General features: G+C 39.3%; 1 protein-coding gene across 1 annotated transcript in view; it reads left to right on the forward strand.

Moving 5' to 3' along the window:
• The first annotated feature begins 10,113 nt into the window (after positions 1-10,113).
• NRDE2 (NRDE-2, necessary for RNA interference, domain containing) overlaps positions 10,114-24,396 on the forward strand; it is a 64,940-nt gene continuing 50,657 nt past the window's right edge. The window contains 1 exon segment of the mRNA XM_021000326.2: positions 10,114-10,256. Coding sequence (XP_020855985.1) covers positions 10,184-10,256 — 73 coding nt within the window. The 5' untranslated portion in view covers positions 10,114-10,183.

Genomic DNA, 24,396 nt, shown 5'->3' on the forward strand with positions numbered 1-24,396 from the left:
TATTTAATGGCATATAATTGGGCAAAACAACTCCTTATAATTGCTCTGATTTCATCTTCTTTGGTGCTATACTCACTCTTTTCATTTTTGATACTAGTAATTTGTTTTTCTTCTCTCTTTTTAAAAATCATATTAACCAATGGTTTATTGATTTTATTGATGTTTTTTATAACACTAACTCCTAGTTTTATTTATTAATTCAATGATTTTCTTACACTCATTTTTATTAATTTCACCTTTATGTTTTAGGATTTCCAATTTAGTGTTTAATTGGGATTTTTAATTTGTACTTTTTCTAGTTTTTTAAAAATTGTATACCTCGTTCATTGGTCTGCTCTTTCTCTTTTTTTATTCATATGAGCACTTAGAGATAAAAATTTTCCTCTGGTTACTGTCTTTGCTTTATCCTATAGGTTTTGATATGTTGTTTTATTGTTGTCATTTTCTTTAATGAAATTACTGATTGTTTCTATTATTTGTTCTTTAATTCATACATTCTTTAATATTAGGTTGTTTAGTCTCCAATTAGTTTTTCTCTAGGTTTCCATGGCCCCTTATTAAATATAATTTTTATTGCATCGTGGTCTGTAAAGGAAACATTTAATATTTCTGCTTTTAGCTATAAAATTTTTGTGCCCTAATATATGGTCAATTTTTATAAAGGTGCCATGTGCCACTGAGAAAAAGGTATATTCCTCTCTATTTTCATTCAATTCTTTCCGGATATCTATCATAGCTAGCTTGTCTAAAATTCTATGCACTTCCTTAACTTCCTTCTTATTTACTTTTTGGTTAGATTTGTCTAGTTCTGAGAGGGGAAGATTAATGTCCTCCACTATTATAGTACTACTACCTATTTCCACCTCTAATTCATTTAATTTTCTAAAATTTAGATGCTATGGTATTTGGTGCATATTGCTTCATTATCTATGATACCTTTTATCATAATGTAGTTTCCCTGTTTATCTCTTTTAATTAAATCTATTTTAGCTTTGACTTTGCCTGGTATCATGATTGCTACTCCTGCTTTTTTTGCATTGGCTGAGGCATAATACATTTCTACTCTGGCCCTTTATTTTAACTCTGTGTGTATTTCTCATTTTTAAATGTATTTCTTATAAGCTGCATATTGTCAGATTCTGATTTTTAATCCATTCTGCTCTCCATTTCCATTTTATGGTGTCATGCCAGTCACATTCAAAGTTACAATTACTATTTGTGTATTTTCCTCCATCCTATTTTTCCTCACTATTGTCCTTCTCAGCCTCTCTTTCTACCCTATCCCTCTTCTAGTTTACTGCTAACCACTACTTCCCTATTCCACACCCTTTTAAAGAATCTCTCCCTTATCCTTTCTCCTTATACTCCTTTTCTTTGTTCTACCCAATTTTCTAAGGGCCCCTCCTTTTTCTTCTTCCTCCACCCTCCTAAATCTTAATCTACACACTCTTCTTCCCCCGCCCCAACCTGTCTCCTCACCCTCTTATTGCTTTATAAATTTAGAAGACTTTTATACCCTTCTAGATGTATATGTTGTTCCCACTTTAACCCAGCCCTGATGAGAATAGGGTTCCAGCAACACCTGCTCTCCACTCCTACATGATTCTTTTGTTTCAGTTCTTCCTCTCACACCTCATGCTCTTTTTACCTTTTCCTACACAATTTTCCTCTGTAGAATCACCATATCATACTCAGCTCTTCCCCAATCTTTCTTTTGAATTACCTGATTACTAATGACAATCTAGCATACAGTTTGCATTCCACATATGAAAAGTAAAGCATTTGTCCTTACTGAATCCCTTGTAATTGGTCTTTAATATTTACCTTATATTGCTCCTGGATCTTCTATGTCAAATTTTCTATTAAGTTGTGGGTTTTTTGCAACAAAATCCTGAAAGTCTGTCAATTCATTAAATATCCTTTTTTTTTTCTTTCAGGATTATACTTAACTTTGCTGGGTAAGTTATTTTTGGCTGCAACCCCAGTTCTTCTGCTCTTTGATATAGTGTGTTCCAAGACCTACAGTCTTTTAGTGTAGCAGCTGCTAGGTCTTATGTAATTCTAATTGTGGTTCTGCAGTATTTTAATTTTTTTTCTTGTTGCTCATAATATTTTCTCCTTAAACTGGGGGTTTTGCAATTTGGCTATGATATTCTTGTAGGTTTTCATCCTAGGATCTCTTTCAGGTCGTGATTGGTAGATTTTTTTCTATTTCTACTTTCCCCTCTTGTTCTAAAACTTCAGGACAATTTTCTTCAATTATTTCTTGTATTATTGTATCACATTTTTTTTATTATAGCTTTCAGGTTGTCCAATTATTCTTATGTTTTCTCTTCTTGATCTGTTCTCCAGATCACTTGTTTTTCCTTATGAGATGTTTCACATTCTCTTCTACTTTTTCATTCATTTTATTTTGTTTTATTATTTCTTGGTATCTTATAATGTCATCTGCTTCCTCTTGCCCAATTCTAGGTTTCAAGGAGTTATTTTCTTCCTTAAGATTCTGGATCTCAGTTTTTTCAGATTTTCAGTTGGTTAACTTTCTTTTCATATTTTTCTTGGTTTTCTTGGATTATTCTCATTTTTTCCCCTAATTTTTCCTCAATTTCTCTTATTTGATTTTTTAAAAATTAATTTTTTTTTTAATTTTGGCTAGGCAATGGGGTTAAGTGACTTGCCCAGGGTCACACAGCTAGTAAATGTTATGTGTCTGAAGCCTGGCTTGAACTCAGGTCTTCCTGAATCCAGGACCGCAGCTGCTGCTCTATCCGCTGCGCCATCTAGCTGCCCCTCTTATTTGATTTTTAAAGTCAACTTTAAGTTCTTCCATGATCTCTTTTGGGCAGGTGACCATTTGACATTACCTTTTCGAGTAGGAGAGGATTTTTTCTTCAGTATCCTCCCCTGGAAACAAACCCTCATCTTCTCTATTCCCATAGTAGCTGTTGAAGGTTGGGTTCTTTCTCCCTTGTTCGCTCATTTTAATTTTTTAATTTTATTTTTTTAATTTTTAGTAGCTTATTATTATAATTACCTCTAGTACTGGGCTGTGGAGGACAGCGCCTCTGGCCTCAGGTCCTTCTTTCTGTTATTTTTTGAGTTTTGTTCAGGGACAACCTCAGCACTTCATTCCCCCTCCAAGCCACAGCTAGAGTCCCCCTGACATACTAGGTTGGAAATGCTCTTGCTCCCTGAGGATCCTTCAGTAACCTTCAGTTCTCCCCTCTGGCCCGGAACCAAAACCAAGAACTCAGCTCCCCTGTAAGTGCCCACAGCCTGCATAGTCCCTGTCACACTGCTTCTGCACTCACTGGACATATGCTGGTTCCTTCCACCTTCAGCCATAGCCTGGGACCAGTCTAGGCAGCACAGCTGGGCCTGGCATCCTCAGCAAGAGAGGGGTCCTTCCATCTTCCCCTGCTCAGATGTCTGACACCCCCCATCCTCCACCATTCTGGCGCGCGCGCGCGCACACACACACACACACACACACACACACACACACACACACACACACTGTCTAAGGGGTGAGAATTCCTGTGTCTGAGGCTGAGGCTAACAACTTGTTTGTTGTTTCATTGGAGATAGCCTGGAGGTGTTTGCACTTCACTCAGGCCTAACCCTGGGGTCTTTCCTCAGGTCTTCTCCAGTTGTCCCAAGAGGACCACTGCTCTGCCCCAACTCTTGTTTATTTTTGCTACTCTATATTCACCCTGAGGCGCTATTTTGTCTTGTTTGTGGAGGAGATCTGGAGAACCTGGAATTTTCTGACCTATTCTACCATTTTCCTAGAATCCCCCTACATCTACTTTAAAAAACAAACCTAATAACTCTTCTATCTAAACCCACCTTTTCACCTCAAAATCTTTCTTTTTTTAAATCCATCCTTTCTTCCTACTTCAGAAGATTAGGTTCTCCTAGCAAAAGGTAAGCTCTTAAACTATTATCATAGGTCCTGACTCCATTCCTGCTACTCAGGATTTTTCTGGGACTTTGACTCATCAATTAATATCAGTTGTCTCTAAGTAAATTACTCACATTTTTGTGGCATGTCACAGTTTACAAAGCACTTTCTCCACAACCCTAATTACCTTTTGCCTAGACAACTAATTTCTCCTCTCTCCAATGTTCCTACATCTACCAAAATAATCTTCCTTTTGTACAAGATAATCATGGAATTCATCTGCTCAAAAACCATGTGTTTTCCTACTGCCTACTGGCTAAAATACAAACTCTTGAACCTCATGTTGAGGTCCTCCAAGATTTGGCTCTAACATAAATTTCCAGCCTCATTTCACCCGACTTCCCTCCACACACTTTATGTTCCAGTCATATTGGACTCCTGGCTGTTTCTTGACTTTGTTCTAAATTCTTCCTTCTCTGTAAATCATGGTAGGCTGTATTTCATACTTGAAATGTTCCTTCTTATCTCTGCCTGTTTGAAATCTTTTTCTTTCTTCAAGGCCCAGTGCAGAGGGTACCTCCTCTATGCAGACATCCCTGATCTCCCCAACTTAAAGTTATTTTTCTCTTCTCAGGTACCTTACAGCACCTTATCTAGACCTTTCTTCTAGGATGGTCACATTTACTTTGCATCACACTTATTTGTGCACGTGTCTTAACCCCCTTTATAATTTTCTTGAGGGCAGTATTCTTTCTACTCTGTCTCCAGCATTGTCAATTTGTCCAGTGTAGCCTTCCTATCTTGAAAAAATGTGCCCTTAACTTTATCATTCCTCCGAGACATTATGCTCTATTTTTCTACTTTTGCTTGCCAACAAACTTCTAGAAAGCACAGTTTGCATTTATTTATCTAGTTTCTTAATACTTACTCATTTTTTAACCAACTATATTCTGGCTTCCATTTACATACCTCTACTGATACTGATCTCTACAAATCCATCAATGACTTCTCAATGCAAATGCATTGACACAATCTTGGTACAAGCCTTTTTATCAATCCTTTTTTTTTTTTTTTGCTCTCTGTCTAGCATTCAATACATTTGGCCACTCTTTCATTCTGAAAATATGCTAGAATTGGAAGGCATCTCAGAAGTCACCTAGTCTAACTTCTTACCTGAAACATGAATTTCCTTTATAATACATTAAAATCTAACAAATCTATAGACAGAGGCAATTGGGGTTAAGTGACTTGCCCAGGGCCATGCAGCTAGTGTCAAATGTTTGGTCTAAGGCCAGATTTGAACTCAGATCCTCCTGACTTCAGGGCCGGTGCTCTATCCACTGTATCACCTAGCTACCCCCCCAATAAATATTTCTTAAGCACATATTATATTCAAGTTTCTGTAGTAGGCATTGGGGATTTAGGAAAAAAAAAGAAAGAAAAACAAGGCAAATTGCCTCTAGGTTAAAATACAAAAATCCTTAGCCTGGTTTTTAAGGCCCCTCATAATCTGACTATCCAATAGGCATCTCAAATTTAGGTAGTAGGGACTGGTCCTGTAATTTCATTTGTATAAAGAACTCCTAGATGAGGGAATTCCCTCAATTAATGCAAGTTAGCTCCTTTTCTGCAATTAACAGAATTAACAGAGCTCTAGGGTTGGCTAGAGCTCTAACCGGTTAAGTGACTTGCCCAAGGTCATACAGCCAGTATGTATAAGTGGCAGAACATGAACCCAGGCCTGCCTGGCTTCAAGGATAGCTTTTTATCCACTAAAGAGAGGTTGTCTCTTATCTCAAACATAATAGAAACTAAACAGAGTTCATCATCTTTCCCTTCAAACCTACTCCTCTTCTGAAATTCTCTGAATTGTCAAGGTCACGAATGTGAGCATTTATATTAAGTACCTACTATGGGCCAGGCACTGTGCTAAGCACACAGCTAACTCAGCTGATGGATATTCTTTTAAGGGTCTAAGTTTAAACGACTGATATAATTCAACTCCTCCCTCTTACTCACCTCAAATATATTATCAATCGCCAAGTCTCGTCATCAATATTGCCACAACATTTCTCACATATATTCCTTCATTTTCACAGCCATCACACCCTAGTTCAGGCCCTCATCACCTCAAGTCTGCTACATGGTCATCCTGCCTCAACCTTCTTCCCATTCCAACCTATCCTCACACAATTGCCCAATCATTTCCCTAAAGCACAGATTCTGGCTATGTCAATACACTGTTGTTGTCAATACACTTCAACTCTTGAACCCATATGGGGTTTTCTTGGCAAAAATACTGGTGTGGGTTGCCATTTCCTTCTCCAGCTCATTTTGCAGAGGAGAAACTGAGGCAAACAGGGTTAAGTGATTTGCCCAGGGTCACACAGCTAGTAAGTGTCCTAGGCTGGATTTGAACTCATGAGGATGAGTCTTCCTGATTCCAAGCCTAGGGCTCTATCCACTGTGCTACCTACCAGCCCCCACACTTTGTGATGCTATATATTTTACTTTATGCATTTAAAAACATTATTTTGAGGTTGATAGACTTTACCAGACTGCCAAAGTGATCCATGACACAAATAAGATAAGAACCTCTGTTAATAAACTTTATCTCCTTCTCTAATATTTGTCTTATAACTAGAATAACTGTGGAACAAAGGGGCTGGAGTACTCTGTTCTTTCCTTCAACAGGGATCCCTTCTGTTCTGGGCCCTCACATATGGTGACTGGTTACAATCCTGGGGGAACTTAATATTTAATAAGAGAGATTTGGTCCCTTTTTTCCTCATTCTTTACCTCTTTACAATCTTATGTAAAACCTTGGAAAAGTTTCTTAAAGCTTAGGTTTGGCTCATATCTAAGGTCTCCCAAAATAGGATTAGCAGAAAAGTTCTAAATGATTTTTGTGACAACTCTTTATTTCTTCCACACAAAAGAAATGCTGAACACAAAAACTCAAATGTGAATTGATAAGAGAATCAAAACAGTAAACATTAACCAAAGTATCTTTATATTCTCCTGGGAAGCAAAGACTTTGAGCTGGTATGGAAATAGAGCAGTTTGTGGGACTACTAAATTGGCATGTCCACATTTAACCTCAGTTTTGCACTGTCCAAAAAGTTCCCTGCAGGTCCGTGTCTTCTCACAAGCTAGGCCAGGAGATGAGCTCCTCTCTCTTTTGGTGGTCACTTTCTTCAATGCAGAAATTCCTCTTGCTATGAGTCAAGTCTAACTGAGGGACCCAGGGTTGTCAACCTCCCATACTCACAAGACTAAATGAGTCCATCTCAAGATTGCTATACAATAATCACCTATTCTAGGGAAGAAAACACAACGCAAAAGAGGAAGCGAGGGGTCTGAGATCTAGTGTCCGGCTCTCATAAACCAACACCCATGTTTTAGGGGCTATGTGCTGGACATGTGCCATTTTTGTGGAGGTGGAGAAAAGAGTAAGCCTCCCCTTCCCCATGCCTCATGGGAAACTCAGAGAGAACCACTTATCATGTATTTCGAGGCAGGAAAGAAGTGAGCAAGCCAGAAGCTGTTTCTATTTTTAAAACTAATACAGCCCTTCACTCACTGCTGTTGCAGGAATATAGGACTAATAAGAGAACTGCTTCATCATCTCAAAGGTTCTGAATCCTTCAGTTTTGACTCAGCACATGAGGTTGGTTGGGAGCAGGTAGCACAGCCTTGCATGTGGTCCATGGACTATGACCCCCATTTCCCTTAAATTTTCTACTTTGGGCAAACTGTCTTACTTCTTTTTCCCCTAAACAATATATCATGTGTATTTATGAGAATTTATTCACATATTTCTCCTGGGTAGAATACCCTCTCCTCTTTCTGATTATCTAATTACTTCTCTTTCTTCAAGGTCTACCTCAAGTGCTATCTCTTCAGGGAAACCCTTCCTAAATACTCCACTTCACCATGAAATATCTTCATTCTCTGTGCTCCTATAATACCTCCTTACTACTCATTTGACACTGAGCTTCTGCACATAGGTTTTTATAAATGTTTGTTGATAATGTTGACACAAAAGGGTGACTAACATCACAGGGCACCATATGATAAGTGCCAGGGCCAAAGGAGGGAAGGGAGAGATTATTTGGGGCTGGGAAAACTTCTCACTTAAGGAAGAGTTGATCTTGGTACCTAAAAGATGGGTAGGCTGTTATTATATATTCAATTAATCTATGTTTATTATAATTTAGTAAAGGGTCATGGACATCTGTGGAAGTCAGGAGAAGTCTGTGGAACAAGTCTTCTCTTAACAGTGTTTTTAGGTGCCCAAGATAATATATAGGATTAAAAAGAAAACCAGTTAAATTGAGATACAGTTATCAAAATATGAGAAAATACAAGTTCACAGATGCAGGTTAAGACCCCCTGCTGTGGTATGTGCAGAGTCAAGGGATAAAAAGATAAATATAACACAGCTCTCACTTGCAAGGAGTCTATAACTTAATAAGGGGATAAGACCTATACATAGCAGAATTGGGCTCAGTATAAGAAAAAAAGCTATCCCTGTTAATATAGAGTTGAAAGTTATGTACAGATTGGAGATGGAAGAGAAAGCAGACAGGAAAACCTGTTGAAATCTGTTAAGTATTACAATAGACCAGGTGAGAGATGACCTAGGGTTGTGGCTGTATGAGTGGATTGAAAAGGAATGTATGCAGAAATATTGCAGAACTGGAATTAACAAGACTTGGCAACCAATAGAATGTGGTGATAGAAAAATCAAAGATGCATTTACATAACAGGTTACACAGTTATGCCTTCTACTGTGAAAAACTTATTAGCAAGCATTAAACATGGAGTCAGAGGAAGTGAGAGAGGAAGTGAGTTCCATCCTCAACTCTGCTGTTTAACACTTATGTTAATTTGGATTCCCTGGGCCTTAGTTTCCTAACCTTTAAAAAGGGTGTGTGTGTGTGTGTGTGTGTGTGTGTGTGTGAGAGAGAGAGAGAGAGAGAGAGAGAGTGAGACAGAGAGACAGAGAGAGACAGACAGACAGACAGTAGTGCCCTGCAAAAATAAGTGGATTTGGACTTAATGGTCCTGGGTTCAAATTCACATTCTTTCACATAGTTGTGTTTATTAGCTGTGTCACTTAGACCCTATCCATTATACCTTCATCACATCTCTCCTATATGATCCCTTTTCTCCTGTGACAATGACATGACCTTGGTGCAATAATAACCTTCAGGTTTGTCTGCCTGCCTTAGTTCCCTCTCTATCCCAGTCCATCCTCAAAGTGCAGGTCTGACCATGGCATCCCCTCATTCATCTCCTCCAGTTGCTCCCTATTACCTTAAGGATCAAATATAAAATCTACTATTTGGCTTTTAAAGCCCTCCACGATCTGGCCCTTACCTTCCTTTTAAGTCTTACATCTTACTCCTCGCCCACACTCTGTGCCTCTGGCCTCAATGCTGTTCCTCACACATGACACTCCTTCCATCTTGTCCTTGTCTCCCATGCCTTCTTATCATCTGTCACCTCTGGCTTCTTTCAGGTCCCAGCTTTTATGAGAAGTCTTTCCCGATCCCCCTACAACACCAATTCCTTCCTTTCTATTGATTATTTATGATTTATCCTCAATATGTCTTGTTAGTAAATCCTTGTTTGTGTGTTCTCTCATATTAGGTTGTGATGTCATCTGTTTTTGCCCCTTTTTTGTATCTCCAATCAACAGAATGGGGCAGCTAGGTGGCACTGTGGATAGAGTGCCGGGCCTGGAGTCAGGAAGACTCATCTTCCTGAGTTCTAATCTAGCCTCAGACACTGCCTGGCTGTGTGACCCTGGGCAAGTCACTTAGCCCTGTTTGCTTCAGTTTCTTCATCTGCAAAATGAGCTGGAAAGGGCGATAGCAAACCACTCCAGTATCGCTGCTTCTTGGCCAAAGAGGGTCACCAAGAGTTGGACTCGCAAATTGGGAGGATGCCTGCCGCATACATAATGGGAGCTTAAAAAGTGCCCATTGACTTGACTTGTGTGACTGACCTTAGGCAAGCTACTCTTTGGGCCTCAGTTTGAAGATACTGTAAAATGAGGTTGGAACGGGTGGCCCGGAGGTCCCTCGCCGCTTGAATTCTATGATGTACTACCCCGCCCCTACGAACACCCCCTCGCTTAGGCACAGTGCCGAAGGACTACAACTCCCATAATGCCCCGAGCCCGAGCGGACGCATGCTCATTGCTCGACAGCTGGCGTTTCCTTTCCGAGCGTGTTGCGGAGGCGGGGCCGGTGGCCCTGGCCTGGAACCATGGCCTTATTCCCGGCTTTCGCGGGCGTTAATGCTGCCCCTGAGTCCTCCGCTGGTGGCAGCTCCAGGAGGGGTAAGGGCGCGAGCGAGCCGAGGGCTTGGGTCGGGGGGAGGGCGTCACCGCTCGCCCCGCCCGGGGCGCCAGGCCTCGGGGTGTCTCTTCTAGCGCTATTCCCCCGACATGCCCCGCGGCGGAGCAAAGCCTTCTGGGAAAGGCGTCGAGATTGCTCCTGGGGTTGTGCGTGGGCTTGGTGGGAGGGCAGGGAGACGGTGTCTCTAGTAGGAGCGATGAGTGGGAGTAGGCCATGGAAAAATTGGGGGAGGTCGGCGTGTGTACGATGGATGCTCCAAACTTGGGGGGTCGGGGCCTTTGTTGTTCTTGCCTGCTGTATTTTTTGCATACCATTAGTATTACAACGAAAGACAAAGCCTTTTTAACTTTTTTTGGGGGGGGCGCTAGGCGGTGGGGTTAAGTGACTTGCCCAGGGTCACACAGCTAGTAAGTGTTATGTATCTGAGGTCGCATTTGAACTCAGGTCCTTCTGAATCCAGGGCCGGTGCACCATCCACGGTGCCACCCTTTTTAGCTTTTAATGTTGAAATCACAGTCAGACTGAGCTTCTCGAGGACAGTGGCTGTCGTTTGCCTTTCTTTGTGTTCTTAGCACCTAGCACAGTAGCTGGCACATAACGGGTGCTTAATACGCCTATTGATTCTCTTGTTCAAAGACAAAGCAAAATTTCCCCAAATCAGTGGTTCTCAAACTTTTTAGTCTCAAGACCCTCTTCTTACATTACACTTTTTTTGGGGCTTTTTTTTTTGGTGAGGCAGTAGGGGTTAAGTGACTTGCCCAAGGTCACACAGCTAGTAAGCATCAAGTGTCTGAGGCCGGTTTTGAACTCAGGTCCTTCTGACTCCAAGGCCAGAGCTCTATCCATTGCGCTACCATTTGCCCCTTCCCTTACACTCTTAAAAAAAAATTACTCCCTTAGGCTCTTAAAAATTATTGAGAACCCAAGGAACTTTTATGTGAGTTAGAGTGATTGATACTAATTATACTAGAAATGAAAACTGACAAATTTTTAAAAACCATTTAATTCATTTAAAATTATAACAATTACATATTAATATAACATTTTTAAATGAAAAATATATAGGGTGGCCCAAAAGATTTGCATTTTCTAAAACAAAAAAAAGTTTAGTGGGAGGAGTGCCGTTGTTTTACATATTTTTGCAAATCTTTTTAATGTCTGTCTGTCATAATAGATCATTGGATTCTCATCTACATCTGCATTTAATCTGTTGCCATATATATTGTTTTAGTTGAAGCATATGAAGAAGATCTGCCCTCACACAGACATATGGTTGGAGAAGGGAGTACTATTTTAATAGATAACCACTTAGTATTATTTTAAAAGTAGTTTTGACCTTGTAGACCCTCTGAAAGGGTCTCTGGAACCCCCAGGGACCACACTTTTCTCTGAGAACCCTTTCCCGAAATGACGGTGCTCTCTCCAGCTTAGACTTAGTTTCCTAGAGCAGTTTGCTTGGATAGCTCTTTTGCCCTCATTGCTTTCTGCATTTCATCATACTTAACCTATGTATGTGTATTTAAACTTCTGTGCATCTGTACTTATCACATTACTATGTTCAGTTGATGTACATTAGCTTTCCTTTGTAAAACAACAACAACAACAGGATTTTCTAGATTTGCCTGGCAGATGAAGTTCTGGGCAGAATTGGGGAAAGATGGAAGTAATAGGAAAGAGAGGGTAGGATGAAGCAAAAGGGGTAAGAAAGTTGGGATTTGAAAAGCCAAAATCGGAAGAAAGGATAAGTCTTCGGTGTATGTTTATATTTCCATTAGGAATAAATGATGATGGTAAGAGTTTAGGTCTCAGTAATGGTTAAAAATAGATTTGTGTTTATATTTCTACTTATTGTTATTAATAATTCACATTTCTATGGTACTCTAACCGACTTCCCTCATAACAGCCCTTTGAAGTAGGTTGTACAAGTATTATCCCCATTTTATGAATGAAAAGATTAAGACTCAGAGTGACTTATCCAAAGTACAAAGCTAATAAGTGGTACAATTGTGATCTGAACCCAGAACTGACACAAGGCCAATGTGCTTTCCACTCCATTTTTATATAGAAAAATACAGAATTAAATATCTCTTGTGCATTTACCTCACTTATACTGAATTATGCTTATTTGTGTTTGTGCTGTACTATCCATTAATTGCAAATTCTGCAGCGTTAGGGACCGTATCTTAGGTTTTTTTCTTCTTTTTATCTTTAACTGTGATTTCTTTGACATCAAGAACTTTTGGTTCCCAATAGGAAACTACTCTGTTGATCCTCAACTGTTCTATGTCTTAAAGCCTTAGAAAGTTGACTGAGAGATTGAAGGTTGTGACTTGGCCAAGGCCTTGCAACCAGTATGTGTTAGGGATGGTGTTTGAACCCAGATCTTCCCAACTTGAGGCCAGCTGGATATCCACTAAACCATATTTTCCCTTTTAGTAACAACAACAATAATAATAAATAGTTCATATTTGGAGGTTTATTCTCTACAGAGTGCTTCACTTTATCTCATTTTAAGTTAACAACTCTTGTGAGGTAGATAGGACAAATATTTAATCTTTGTATCTTTCCAACTTGCAGATAAGGTGATTGATAAATATTTGTTGAATTGAACTGTGAGGATACTTTAAAACCATCTAGTCCAGTGTTGTTGTCTTACATACAAGGAAAATAAGGATGAAATGACTTTCTCAAGATCACAGAGCAAAGCCAAAACTAGTTTTCATTATTTCCAGTTCAGTGTATTGCCTCCTACATCATTGCCCTTGGGCTTGACGTGATCCATGCTGCTTTATGTGTTCTATACTTTTGTACTGTGTTCTGAACAACTTTTTTTTTTCCCCTTTGCCTAGCATAGGTGTTTTTTAAAATAGTATTTTAATCTTTCCAATTACATGTAAAGACAAATTTCAACATTCATTTTTTTTTGGAAGCAGTTGGGGTTAAGTGATTTGCCCAGGGTCACACAGCTTAGTAAGTGTCTGTGGCTGCATTTGAACTCCAGGGCTGCTGCTCTTTCCATTGTACCACCTAGCTGCCCTTCATTTAAAAAAAATTTTGAGTTCCAAATTTTCTCCCTCTTTCTCTCAGTGCCCCGTAAATTTGATATAGGTTACATATATGCAATCATGTAAAATATTTCCATGTCATGTGGGAAAAGAAACAGAAGAAAAAAAACATAAAAAAAATGAAAATAGTATGCTTCATTCAGTCAGTATTCAGACTCCATTCATTCTTTCTCTGGATATAAATACCATTTTCATTGTATTGCTGAGAATGGCTAAATCGTTCATATTTGATCATCGCACAATGTTGCTGTTACTGTGTGTAATGTTTTGGTTTTGCCCACTTCACTTTGCATCAATTCATATAAGTCTTTCCAGGTTTTTCTTAAATCTGCTATCAGATTTGCTCATCATTTCTTATAGTCCATCATATTCATATGCCACAGCTTGTTCAGCCATTCCCCAATTGATAGGCATCCCCTTAATTTCTGATTCTTTGCCACCACAAAAAGAGCTGCTATAAATATTTTTGTACAAATAGGTCCTCTTCCTCCCCCCTCCTCTTTTTTTTTTTTGATCTCTTTGGGATACAAACCTAGTAGTGGTTTGGCTGGATCAAAGGGCATGCACAGTTTGATAGCCCTTTGGGCATAGTTCCAAATTGCTCTCCGGAATGGTCTTAATACCAATGGCAATTCACATTTGCATAGTTTTACTTAATCCTCCAAAGAAGCCTGGAAGTAAATCGCTTATATGTTGTTATGCCTGTTTTTGTAGCTTAGAAAGCTAAACTTCTGTTTCAGGTGATTTGCCCAAGGTTATTCAGTAAGTGGCAGAGTGGGCTTGGAAGCCGGGCCTCCTGATTCTCACTTCACTTCACCACACTGTCTTTTGAAGAGCAGTTGTGTCGGAAGTGGAATTCTAACCCATAGTGCACTATGGAAACCAGAAAACAAAAGGCTTTAGTCTGGTGCTTGATTCCTCACTCGCTGTGACAAATCGGAAGAGTCTGGGACTGGGAGTCCAGGTGTTTAAGTCTCCTCTCTGCCACTCAATAGCTCTGTGGCCTTGGGCGAGTCTGTTAACTTCTCTGAGCCCTAGTTTTTCTACACCTAAAATTGGAGTGGAAATGGAATATAAAATATCTGTCCTGCTGATGAGGTAGAAAAGAGTGCTTGAGGCCGATGGAGCAAGCAGGACGAGTGATAGGAGATAAGATGCAGGATGTGACCAGCCAGAAAAGTGATCAAAGAAGACTATGCATTGAAGCCCCGACTGTGGACTTGTCTGTGTGCTTTCACAAAGCACCCTAATTCCAGAATAACTCTTCCTTTCTCCTTTCCTGTTCTCTTTGCTTATCACCTCCGAACTACCTGATATTTCGGGCATTTTGGAGCTATGCTTGCTCCTCCCATTCTCTTGTACCCTTCCCCCATTCCATAAAATTGTATTTAAACCATACCTTTGACCTAACTAACTACTTTGCCGCCCACGGGAAGCAGGAGCCGCTCTGCTCCTTTAGGGGAGCAGGGCCTGTGGCCTATGCTCTGCCTCCCATGTGGAGTAAAGCCCATTGGGGCTCTGCCTCACAGGGAGCAGGCCCGCTTGGATGCATCATCCCAATAAATGCCTTTCTTTAACTTGGAGACTGTCCAAGTGAATTCTTTCAGGACAATAGGATCTGCACATCTATTCCTCATCATTTCAGGTAGCACCTTAACATTCTTGGGGTCCATCCTGAACTCATCACCAATGTCCACAGAGGTCTAAGTGAATTCTTTCACACCTGAACTGCTCTCTCCAATCTAAACCTCAACACTGTTTCGCTGATCAGTTTGAGAAACATGAGACAAAGTATATAAAATGTTTTATTACTATAAAGTGCTATGTAAATGTGAGCTATTCAGATTTTAAGGTGGTTGCATTTTTGTTGGCTTTTTTCAGACATCAGCTTTGGTACAAAATTCATTAAGATCATCGGTTACTTCTCCACAATGTTGACTTCCTATTTTTATATTTTGTAATTCATAGGCAATGTAATGTGGCAGGAAAAATCCTGGGCTTTGATTCAGGAGATCAGAGTTTCAGTTTCCTCTATGTCAGTTGTAACCTTGGACAAGTCACTTGAGTTTTCTGAACCTTAGATTTCATTTCTGTCAAATGCAAATACTACAGATTGTACAACATACTTCTTAGGGTTGTGAGGAAAACCTTTTATAAACTGTAAGATATAATGTGATTTGTTATCGTTATTGATTTTTCTTGAATTTTTATCTCCTCTGCACATATTTAGGTTATTTGTATGCATAGTTATCTGCCCTGTGATCTTTTGTCAAGAGTTGGGGATCTAGGAGAGCTTTCCTTATTCTGTAGTAAATTACATAGCATCTTTATCCCTTAATATTTGTCTATATAATTAGTTCTGAAAATTTTTTATCTTTTCAAATATCAGCCAACAAATAAAAAAATCTAAGCTAATATTTTTTAATAACAATACTATATGAGTGCAAAAATTCTTCGATTTTTTTTTTTAGCAAAGCTTAGGTCAAGATTCGCATTTAAAGTTTAAACTGTTCGTGGTAATTCTTCCATATGTCCACATTGTAATTGAATTAAAGCACATTCACCTTTGTGGGAGAGTGTAGTTACATAATAAAGACTTGACAAAAGTATTTCAGAGTTAAAATATTCAGGTAACGAGTCACTGTATTATTTCCTGTAAAATTACATTAGAAATACAAAGTCAGAGGCATACCTTAGTCTTTAGTTCTAGATACCTGCTTGTTCTTTGTTAGGCAGAAGGCCAGAAGTGGTTTCCTACCTGTTGTTTCTATCCTGTTTCTTTCCCTGAATGTGTGTGGTAAAATAATATGAAAGAGTGTTAATTGCCTAACAAGTTTCAACCTGTCCATTCATTTTACCTACAGGGTCAGACTCTTTACCAGCCAATCAGATTCCTCCTTTTAAGCCCTCATTTAGGCATCAGGTATCCCAGTGGACCTTTTGATAATATGTAACATCCTGCTCAGTATTTGCACAACTATCTAAATAGATATTTTATTTCAGTTGTACACTTGAAAATGATGTGAGGATATAAATACAAAAGAAGATTTTGTCATTTGATTTCAGTGAGGCATCTCTTAATTTCAAATGATCTCTTTCCAGACTTCAATTAGAACTGATCATGAAAAATTAAATTAACAGGAAGGTTAGGAATAAAAAAACAAATTCAGTGGAGACTGTCCCATGGGTTCTACTGTTCTGCTGTAATCTCTCAACTGACCTCCAGTCTTGCATCATCTATTAGATGCCTCTAACTGTATGTACTGTAGGCATCTGAAACTCAATATGTACAAAACAGAACTCATCATCTTTATTCCTAAACTTTCTCTTCTTTATAATTTCCCTTTCTTTGTTGAGGGAATCACCATCCTTCCAATCACCCAGGTTCTAAACATGAGCTATTCTCAACTCCTCCCAGGCCTTCAAAGAAGCTCTCATGTCTATAATCAATTGCCAGATCTTTTTGAGTCTATTTCCATGATATTTTCCCACATTCACTAGTGGCCACTACCTTAGTTTAGGTTCTCACCAGTCCCCACCTGCCCTACTGCAACAGGCTCTTAATTGCTCTCCCTGCCTCCAGGCTCTTCCCTCTCCAATGTATCTTTCATGTAACTGCCAAATTGATGGTCATAAAGTACAGGCCTGACTGTGATGAATACCCATTCAAGAAGCTCCAGTGACTTTCTCTTGCCTCTAGAATAAAATACAAACTCCTCTGTTTGGCATTTTAAACCTTTCACAGTCTGGTTCCAGCTGACCTTTTCAGGATTATTTCTTTCTATCATGAATTCTGTCTTCTGGGCAAATTGGCCTACTTGCTCGCCCGAGCCCCCCCACCCCCTGCCTTTCTCCCTCTCTCCCCCCCTCTCCTCCCTGTCTCCCTGTCCCTCTCCCCCATGCCTTTGTACACAAGCTTCCTAATACTTGGAATATAACTTCTTCCTCGCCTCCATCTTTTAGGACTCTTTCAAAGTCTCATTCAAAGCTCAGCTTGCATAATGCTTCCTGCTATATACTTCCTTCCTTCCCCCCAACTCTCCAGATGTTACTTTATATATCTTTGTGTATTTTTTATATTTAACTGTGTGCAGTGTTGTATGCCTTCCCTTCCCCTCCCCCCCCAGTAAAATGTAAGCTTCTTGCAAATAGGGCCTTTTTTTGGTTTTTATTTAATAGGTAGTAAGCACTTAATAAATGATTATTGAATGAATGAATAAATAGCATGTTACACTTGTATAATGCCTTGTAATTGAAGATCTCAAGGCACTTTTTGAGAGTGTTACTTTGGTTCCTGGGAGTCAGTTTAGGCTTTGTCATTAATAGCAGTATGACTTGAGGTGTCATTTCCCTTCACCTCTAGGTTATGAAAATGAACTGGGATGTACTGGGGATAGTCTTTAAGGGTTCTTTTCAGCCCTGACATTTTAGGATCTTAAGTCTTCACTTTTTTTTGCCTTTAAAAAAATATATGCGTGTGTGTGTGCGCATATATTTTATTTTTTTAAATTTATTTATTTTTGGCTAGGCAATGGAGTTAAATGACTTGCCCAGAGTCACACAGCTAGTGAGCTTTATGTGTCTGAGGCCGAATTTGAACTCAGGTCCTCCTGATTCCAGGGCTGATGCTGGATCCACTGCCCCTGTATTTTTATTTGTTAAATATTTCCCATAATTTTTTTAACATTCATGTTTAAAAATTTTGAATTCCAAATTTTCTACCTCCTACCCCTCCCCTACCCCTTGAAAAGGCAAACTGTTAATTATGCATGTGAAATCATGTAAAGCATATTTTCATATTAGCCATGCAAAAGGAAACACATACAAAACCAAGAAAAGTAAAGTAAAAAGAGTATGCTTCAAACTGTGTTAAGTTTCCATTTCTATACTAGTTTGGAAAGATAAGGGAGTACAACAATGAAAAATACAACCACTTTTAAAGTGACTCTGAAGCACCAGGAGGTTATTTCACTTTCTTGAAGGGCACAGAGCGAGTCATTGATGAGTTAGCTTGAAAATCCAAGAGTTCTAGCTCCAATTTCCCTAGTCTTACTTCTTCACAAACTGTTTCTCTCGTGGTCCCATATGGCAAATCCTTAATTGCATCCTTAAAGCTTGCTTGTTCCTTCTGAAAAACTCTGGAAAAGAATTAGACTATCTTGTTTTAACTGTGTCTTTCTCTTAATTTTATCCTCTTTATCTCCATTATTAGGGACGTTTTCATAAAAATAGGCTTTTCAGGTCTATGTGTATGTTTTGTTGTTTCTTTATCCTTTCTCCTTATTTGCTCTAGTGAGTGACTGAGGAAGTCGTTGGGGAAATGACTGTGACTTCTGGTGGAGAATAAGTAGGTATTGAGCAGAAGAAGCTATTTTCAAATTTACCTCCCCAGGTGTTAAACCCTAGGGACTGGGGACTACTTCAGGGAAATAAAAAAAGGGAGAAGCATTGGGCCTGGGAATGACTTAGAAAGACTACAAGAAATTCTGTTGAAAAATTCTGTTTGGCATTTGTGCCCTAGTGATTTTATTTTATTTTATTTTATTTTATTTTTTTCAGCCAAAAACAAAGTTTATTACAACATCCATCATATTGGGCAGACTTCTAAGGAATGTAAGCATTCTTATTGCTAAATGTAAGTGGGCCAGATTTTAAGAATCTGAGTGATTTTGAATGCACCCATTAGATTACAAAGTCCTTGAGACTGGCAGGGGTGTATCTTTTTTTTCTAATCCTACACACGATAGACCTTCAGTAAATGTTAGACCACTATAGCATTGTGAACTTTGTTCGTTTGGATCTCTTTGCTCTTTGGTCCAAAAGCCCATGTACCATATGTACGTTGTTTGGTTCTGTTAACAGGGGACACCAGTTTGAATATCCTTATATCCAACAATTGTGTTGTGCCCATGTGCCCTATACTAAGAAAAAGCAGCTTTGTACATACAGGTTAAATAAATTAAAGAAAAGCTTTTGAATGATAAAAAAGAGAGAGAATAAAATAACAGTGGGATTTCATGATGATGTGAGAAGGTCTGGGAAATGAAGAGGCAGAACTTATTAAAATGATTGCTACCCTGCTGCCAGAATTTGGTTAGGCCTCGTTCACCTGCTGAGCATGGCTGGTGGTGTATTTGTACTAAGGGCAAGGCAGGATTTAAACATTTTCACCCTATGAACCTGTTTCTATAACTACTTTAGTACTTGTTTCTTTTTATTTTGAGTTAGGAAAAATGTAGAACTTTAATTACAACTCAGACATTCTTTTGTGGGTCTTTGTGTATTTTATAACCAAATTAATCTTCCTAAAATGCTAAAGTTATCATGTTACCCCCAAGTGGTTTCTGATTACCAGTAGGAGAAAGACTATAGTTTGACCTTCAAGACCCTTTACAATCTAGCTCAATCTGTATTTCCAGCCTTAGCCCCCTACTGCTTCTCACTACAAATCATTCATTTGAATGATGCTGGTTATTCACCTACCCTAAAATCTTTCCAAACCTTTGCCCATGTCATTTCTTCCCTCTCACTGGTCAGAAATACTAATTTCCATTTATGAAAATCCTACCCATTCTTCAAGGTTCAGCTCAGATACTACCTTTTTCACATTGTCTTCCCTGACTTCCCCAGCTGATAATTAGTGTCTCCCTCGCCTGTAACATTATAATGCTTGTCTGTGCACTCCAACCAAAGTGAGTTATTAATTTTCTCTAACGTGCCATGGGTATTTGCATGCCTTTGTTAAGATTTTTGCTTTGGGATAGACTGTGTCCCACCTCCCCCTGCCCCTGATCCTTTTTGATTACATAAAGCCTACTCTTCTTTCAAGGCCCAGCTCAAGTCCTACCTGACAGAGTATTGATCTTGAATGTGGTATCTAGTGGCATGTCCTAGGACCCTGTTGTCATCTCTGTCTTGTTCAACATTTTTGTCAGTGACTTCAGTGAAGACACCAGAGACATATCTACCAAATTTGTGAACACAAAACGGAAGTGATAGCTATTATGTTAAATGACAGAAATCCCAATAAGATTCTTCTTAACAGGTTGAAATGGTGGGCCAAATTCATCAAGCCTGAACTTTGATTAAAAACAATCATCTCTGCAAGGATAGTATGAAAGTACAGTGTTCAAAACCAAGGGAGTAACACTTCCATTGTAAAATCTGTTGTTGTTGTTGTTGCTGTGTTCGTCCTCCATTTTCGAAGATGACCATGGCATCAGGGAGATGAGGTGTCTTGCAATTAACTTTGATTTGAGTGAGGGAGAGCTTCACTTTCTCCTCCAGAGCCGTCTGTGTCCAGTGGCCAGATATTCATCAGGAATGCTCGCGATGCAATGGGAAACCCTGGCCCTAAAATCTAGGACTTAGATATAACTACAGAAATCATCTAATCCAATCTGTTTATGAATATGAATTCTCTCTATGGTAAGAATGTAAGCTATTTGAGGTCAAAGGCTTTTGTTTTTGTCTTTGTATGCCCAGCTCCTAGTCCAGAGTCTGGTATATGAGGCTTACTTTGATAGATGCTTCTTGAATTTAATTAAACATACTTATTAAGTGGTCACCTAGTCCTTGCTTGGAGATGCCCAAGTAAGGGAAGCCCATTCCATCCTGAAATAGCCCGTTCTACTTGGGGATAGCTCTGATTGACATCTGCCTTAGTCTTCTTAAGTCATTCAGCCAGCCTCATATGTCATAATCTCAGGATCCTTTACCATTCTTACTGCCTTCTAGATGTGCTCCAGCTTATCATTATCCTTCCAAACATGTAGTGATGAGGACTGAACATAATACTGCAGATGCGTTCTGACCAGGGCAGAGTATAGCAGGACTATCATCGTCTTGGCTCTGGACACTGTGCCTTCATTTAGCCTGGGATCCATGAGATGTTTTCTTTACCAATTTACACTGTTGACTTGTATTGAGCTTCTAGTAGATGAAAAGCCTTGTATGTTTTTTCAGATCATCTGCTAGCTAATTTTGCCTTCTCTATCTTGTCCTTATAAAATTGATTTTTTTTTAACCCAAGTGTAAGACTTTGCATTTATCACTGATACATTCCATCAGCTTGGATACAACCCAATGACTTTAACTTGTCAAGATCTTTTTGGATCCTGTGATTTAGTGTGTTAGCATTCCCTCTGCTTGTGTCATCTGCATATTTGGTAATCATGCCATCTATACCTGTGTTCCAAGGCATTGATAATGTCAAACAGTACAATGCTAAACACAAATTGACAGCAGACTTTTTATTGTTCTTTGAGGCCAACAAGAAAAAGTTTGGTAACGTCCATATCCCTTCTAAACCTTTTCTTAAAGCTAATCATCACTGGTTCTTTCCATTCACCTGCATATGTGGTACGGTATTTAATGAGCTCCCTGTCCTCATCTTGTCCTCTGGACACACTGCAACTTTTCCATGATCTTCTTAAAATCGGATGCCTAGAGCTTATTACAGTGTTCTAGATGTGGTCTGCCCTCGGCGAGGTGCAATAAAACTGTTACTTTCTTTGTTCTTGGCACCATGCTTCTCTTCATGCAGTCTTGAAGAGCATTAGATTTGTTGTTGTTGTTGTTGTTGTTGTTGTTGCCATGTCATGTTGTTGATCCATTTTGAATTTGTAGTTCGTTAAATCCCTCAGTTCCTTTCCATAGGAACTGCTGTTTAGTCCTGCCTCCCTCATCACATACTTGTGAAGTTGATTTTTTTCAGGCTAAATATAGAGTTTTGCATGTATCCCTAGACCTGTGATAGTCCTATTCAACTTTATCTTATTGAATTTGGCCCATCTTTCTAGACTGTTGAGATTGTTTTTCATTCTGTCATCCAGTGAGTTAACTGTCCTTTCTAGCTTCATGCCATCTGAAAATTGACAAGCATGCCATCTGTGCTTTCATCCAATCTACTAATATATAAACTAGGATGCAGTCGAGATCCAGACTCTTGGGATGCACTGACGACCGAGGACTTCCTCCCGTCTGACACCTACACCATTCATGGCTGCTCTTCAGAGCCGATCTTTGAAGCATTCCTGAAACTACCAATGATTGGTGTAGCCTGCTTTCTCTGTCTTGTGGAGAGGGCAGTATCGAAGACTTTGTTAGATGCCTCACTTGAATGCAGGTGTTGACTGTGTTCTTCTGGATCTGCCAATGCAGTGGTCATCTTGTCAGCAAAGAAAATGTGATTGGTTTGGCATGACCTATCACAGAGGAAGCCATTCTAATTCTGTTGTTGTTATTGTTCATTCGGTTCAGTCATGTCCAACTCTTTGTGACCTTATTTGGGGTGTTCTTGGCAGAGATACTGGAGTGGTTTGCCATTTCCTTCTCCAGCTCATTTTACAGATGAGGAAACTGAGGCAAACAGGGTTAGGTGACTTGCCCAGGATTACAAAGCTTAGTAAGTTGCTGAGACTGGATTTGAACTCAGATCTTCTGACTCCAGGCCCAGCACTCTATCCACTGCCCATGTAGCTGCTAACTCTTAAATGATTGCCATTGCCCTTTCTAAAAGCTCATAAGCTGTTCCTTTAATAATATATTCTAGGATTTTGCCAGGAATAGAATAACAAAAATAATAGCTAACATTTATATAGTGCTTTAAAGTTTGCAAAATGTTTTACATGTTATTACACTCAGTTTTCACAACAGCCCTGTTTGATAGGTTCTCTTATTATCCTCATTTTATAGGTGAGAAAACTGAGGCTGTGAGAAGTCAAATGAATCCCCATGGGTCACACAGCTAGTAAATGTCAGCCTGCAATGGAATTCATGTCTTATGACTCCAAAAGCAGCATTCTCTCTACTTTGCTCCTTAGCCACCTTCAAGAAATCCAGCTTGTTGGGGCAGCTGGGTGGCACAGTGGATAGAACACCGGCCCTGAAGTCAGAAGGACCTGAGTTCAAATGCGGCCTCAGACCAAACACTTGACACTTACTAGCTGTGTGACCCTGGGCAAGTCACTTAACCCTAATTGCCTAAAAACAAAACAAAACAAAACAAAAACAAAAAAGAAATCCAGCTTGTTGCGGGCCTGGTTTACAGACTGTACTTTCTAATATGTTTTGGAAATTGGGGAAACATTTGCCCACCCCAGTCTTATGATACCTCCCCCATTCCTCATTGATCAAAGATCACAACCTAGGTTTGCCAGGCAAATATATCAATTCTTTCAGTACGCTACAATATAGTCTAGCTCTGTTGACTTGAAACTTATTCAAGGCAGCTAGTTCTCTTGCCATCTTCTCACTTACCTTAATCTCAACTCCCTGTTAACTGTTTCTGTTTCTTTTTAGTCGAAAGATCATTCTCTTGGCAGACAAAACAAGCAAACTAAAAGTTAAGTAGCTCTGTCTTCTCATTCTCATCTCTTATTCCTGTACTGTCTGTCTTAGGCAGGTGTCCTGTCCTTGTTTGATTTTCCTCTTTCTCCAAAGAGATTTTTAAAATTTCTGTTGGCATTAGCATTATTTGCCATCCTTGGTTCATTCTGGATCTTCTCACTCGTTGCCCTATATTTACAGGCCTATTCCACTCTTGTATGACTTCTTTGTTATCTTTTCTTTCTTTGTTTTTCATCACATGCTTTCTAAAAGTCCCAGTTGGCTAGTGAGTTCCCTTTGGAACCCCATTGGTCCTTTAGATAGCACTCTCGCTACTTTTCTTATTCACTGGAATAATTTCTGTTTGTGTTTTCAGAATTATATTTTTGAGAGTTTCCCATTCTCCTTGTCAGGCTATTTCCTGGTGCTTCTCCCCTACTATCTCTGCTTTCTGTCTCCTAAAATTGTGAGTTCCTTTCACTAGAATCAAATAATCAATCAATAAACATTTATTAAGCACCAGTTATGTACCAGGTACTATACTGAATGCTGGGGAATCAAAAAGAGGTAAAAGACAGTTTCTGCCCTCAAGGAGTTCAGATTGAATGAGGGAGACAACAGACAAATATATACAGATATATACAGGATAAACAGGAAATATTTACAGAGAGAAAGCACTGGAATTAAGAGGGGTTGGGATCGTCTTTCTGTAAAAGATGAGATGAGG

Source organism: Phascolarctos cinereus, unplaced genomic scaffold, assembly GCF_003287225.1.
Source record: "Phascolarctos cinereus isolate Bilbo 61053 unplaced genomic scaffold, phaCin_HiC Scaffold_3;HRSCAF=262, whole genome shotgun sequence".
Lineage (NCBI taxonomy): Eukaryota > Metazoa > Chordata > Mammalia > Diprotodontia > Phascolarctidae > Phascolarctos > Phascolarctos cinereus.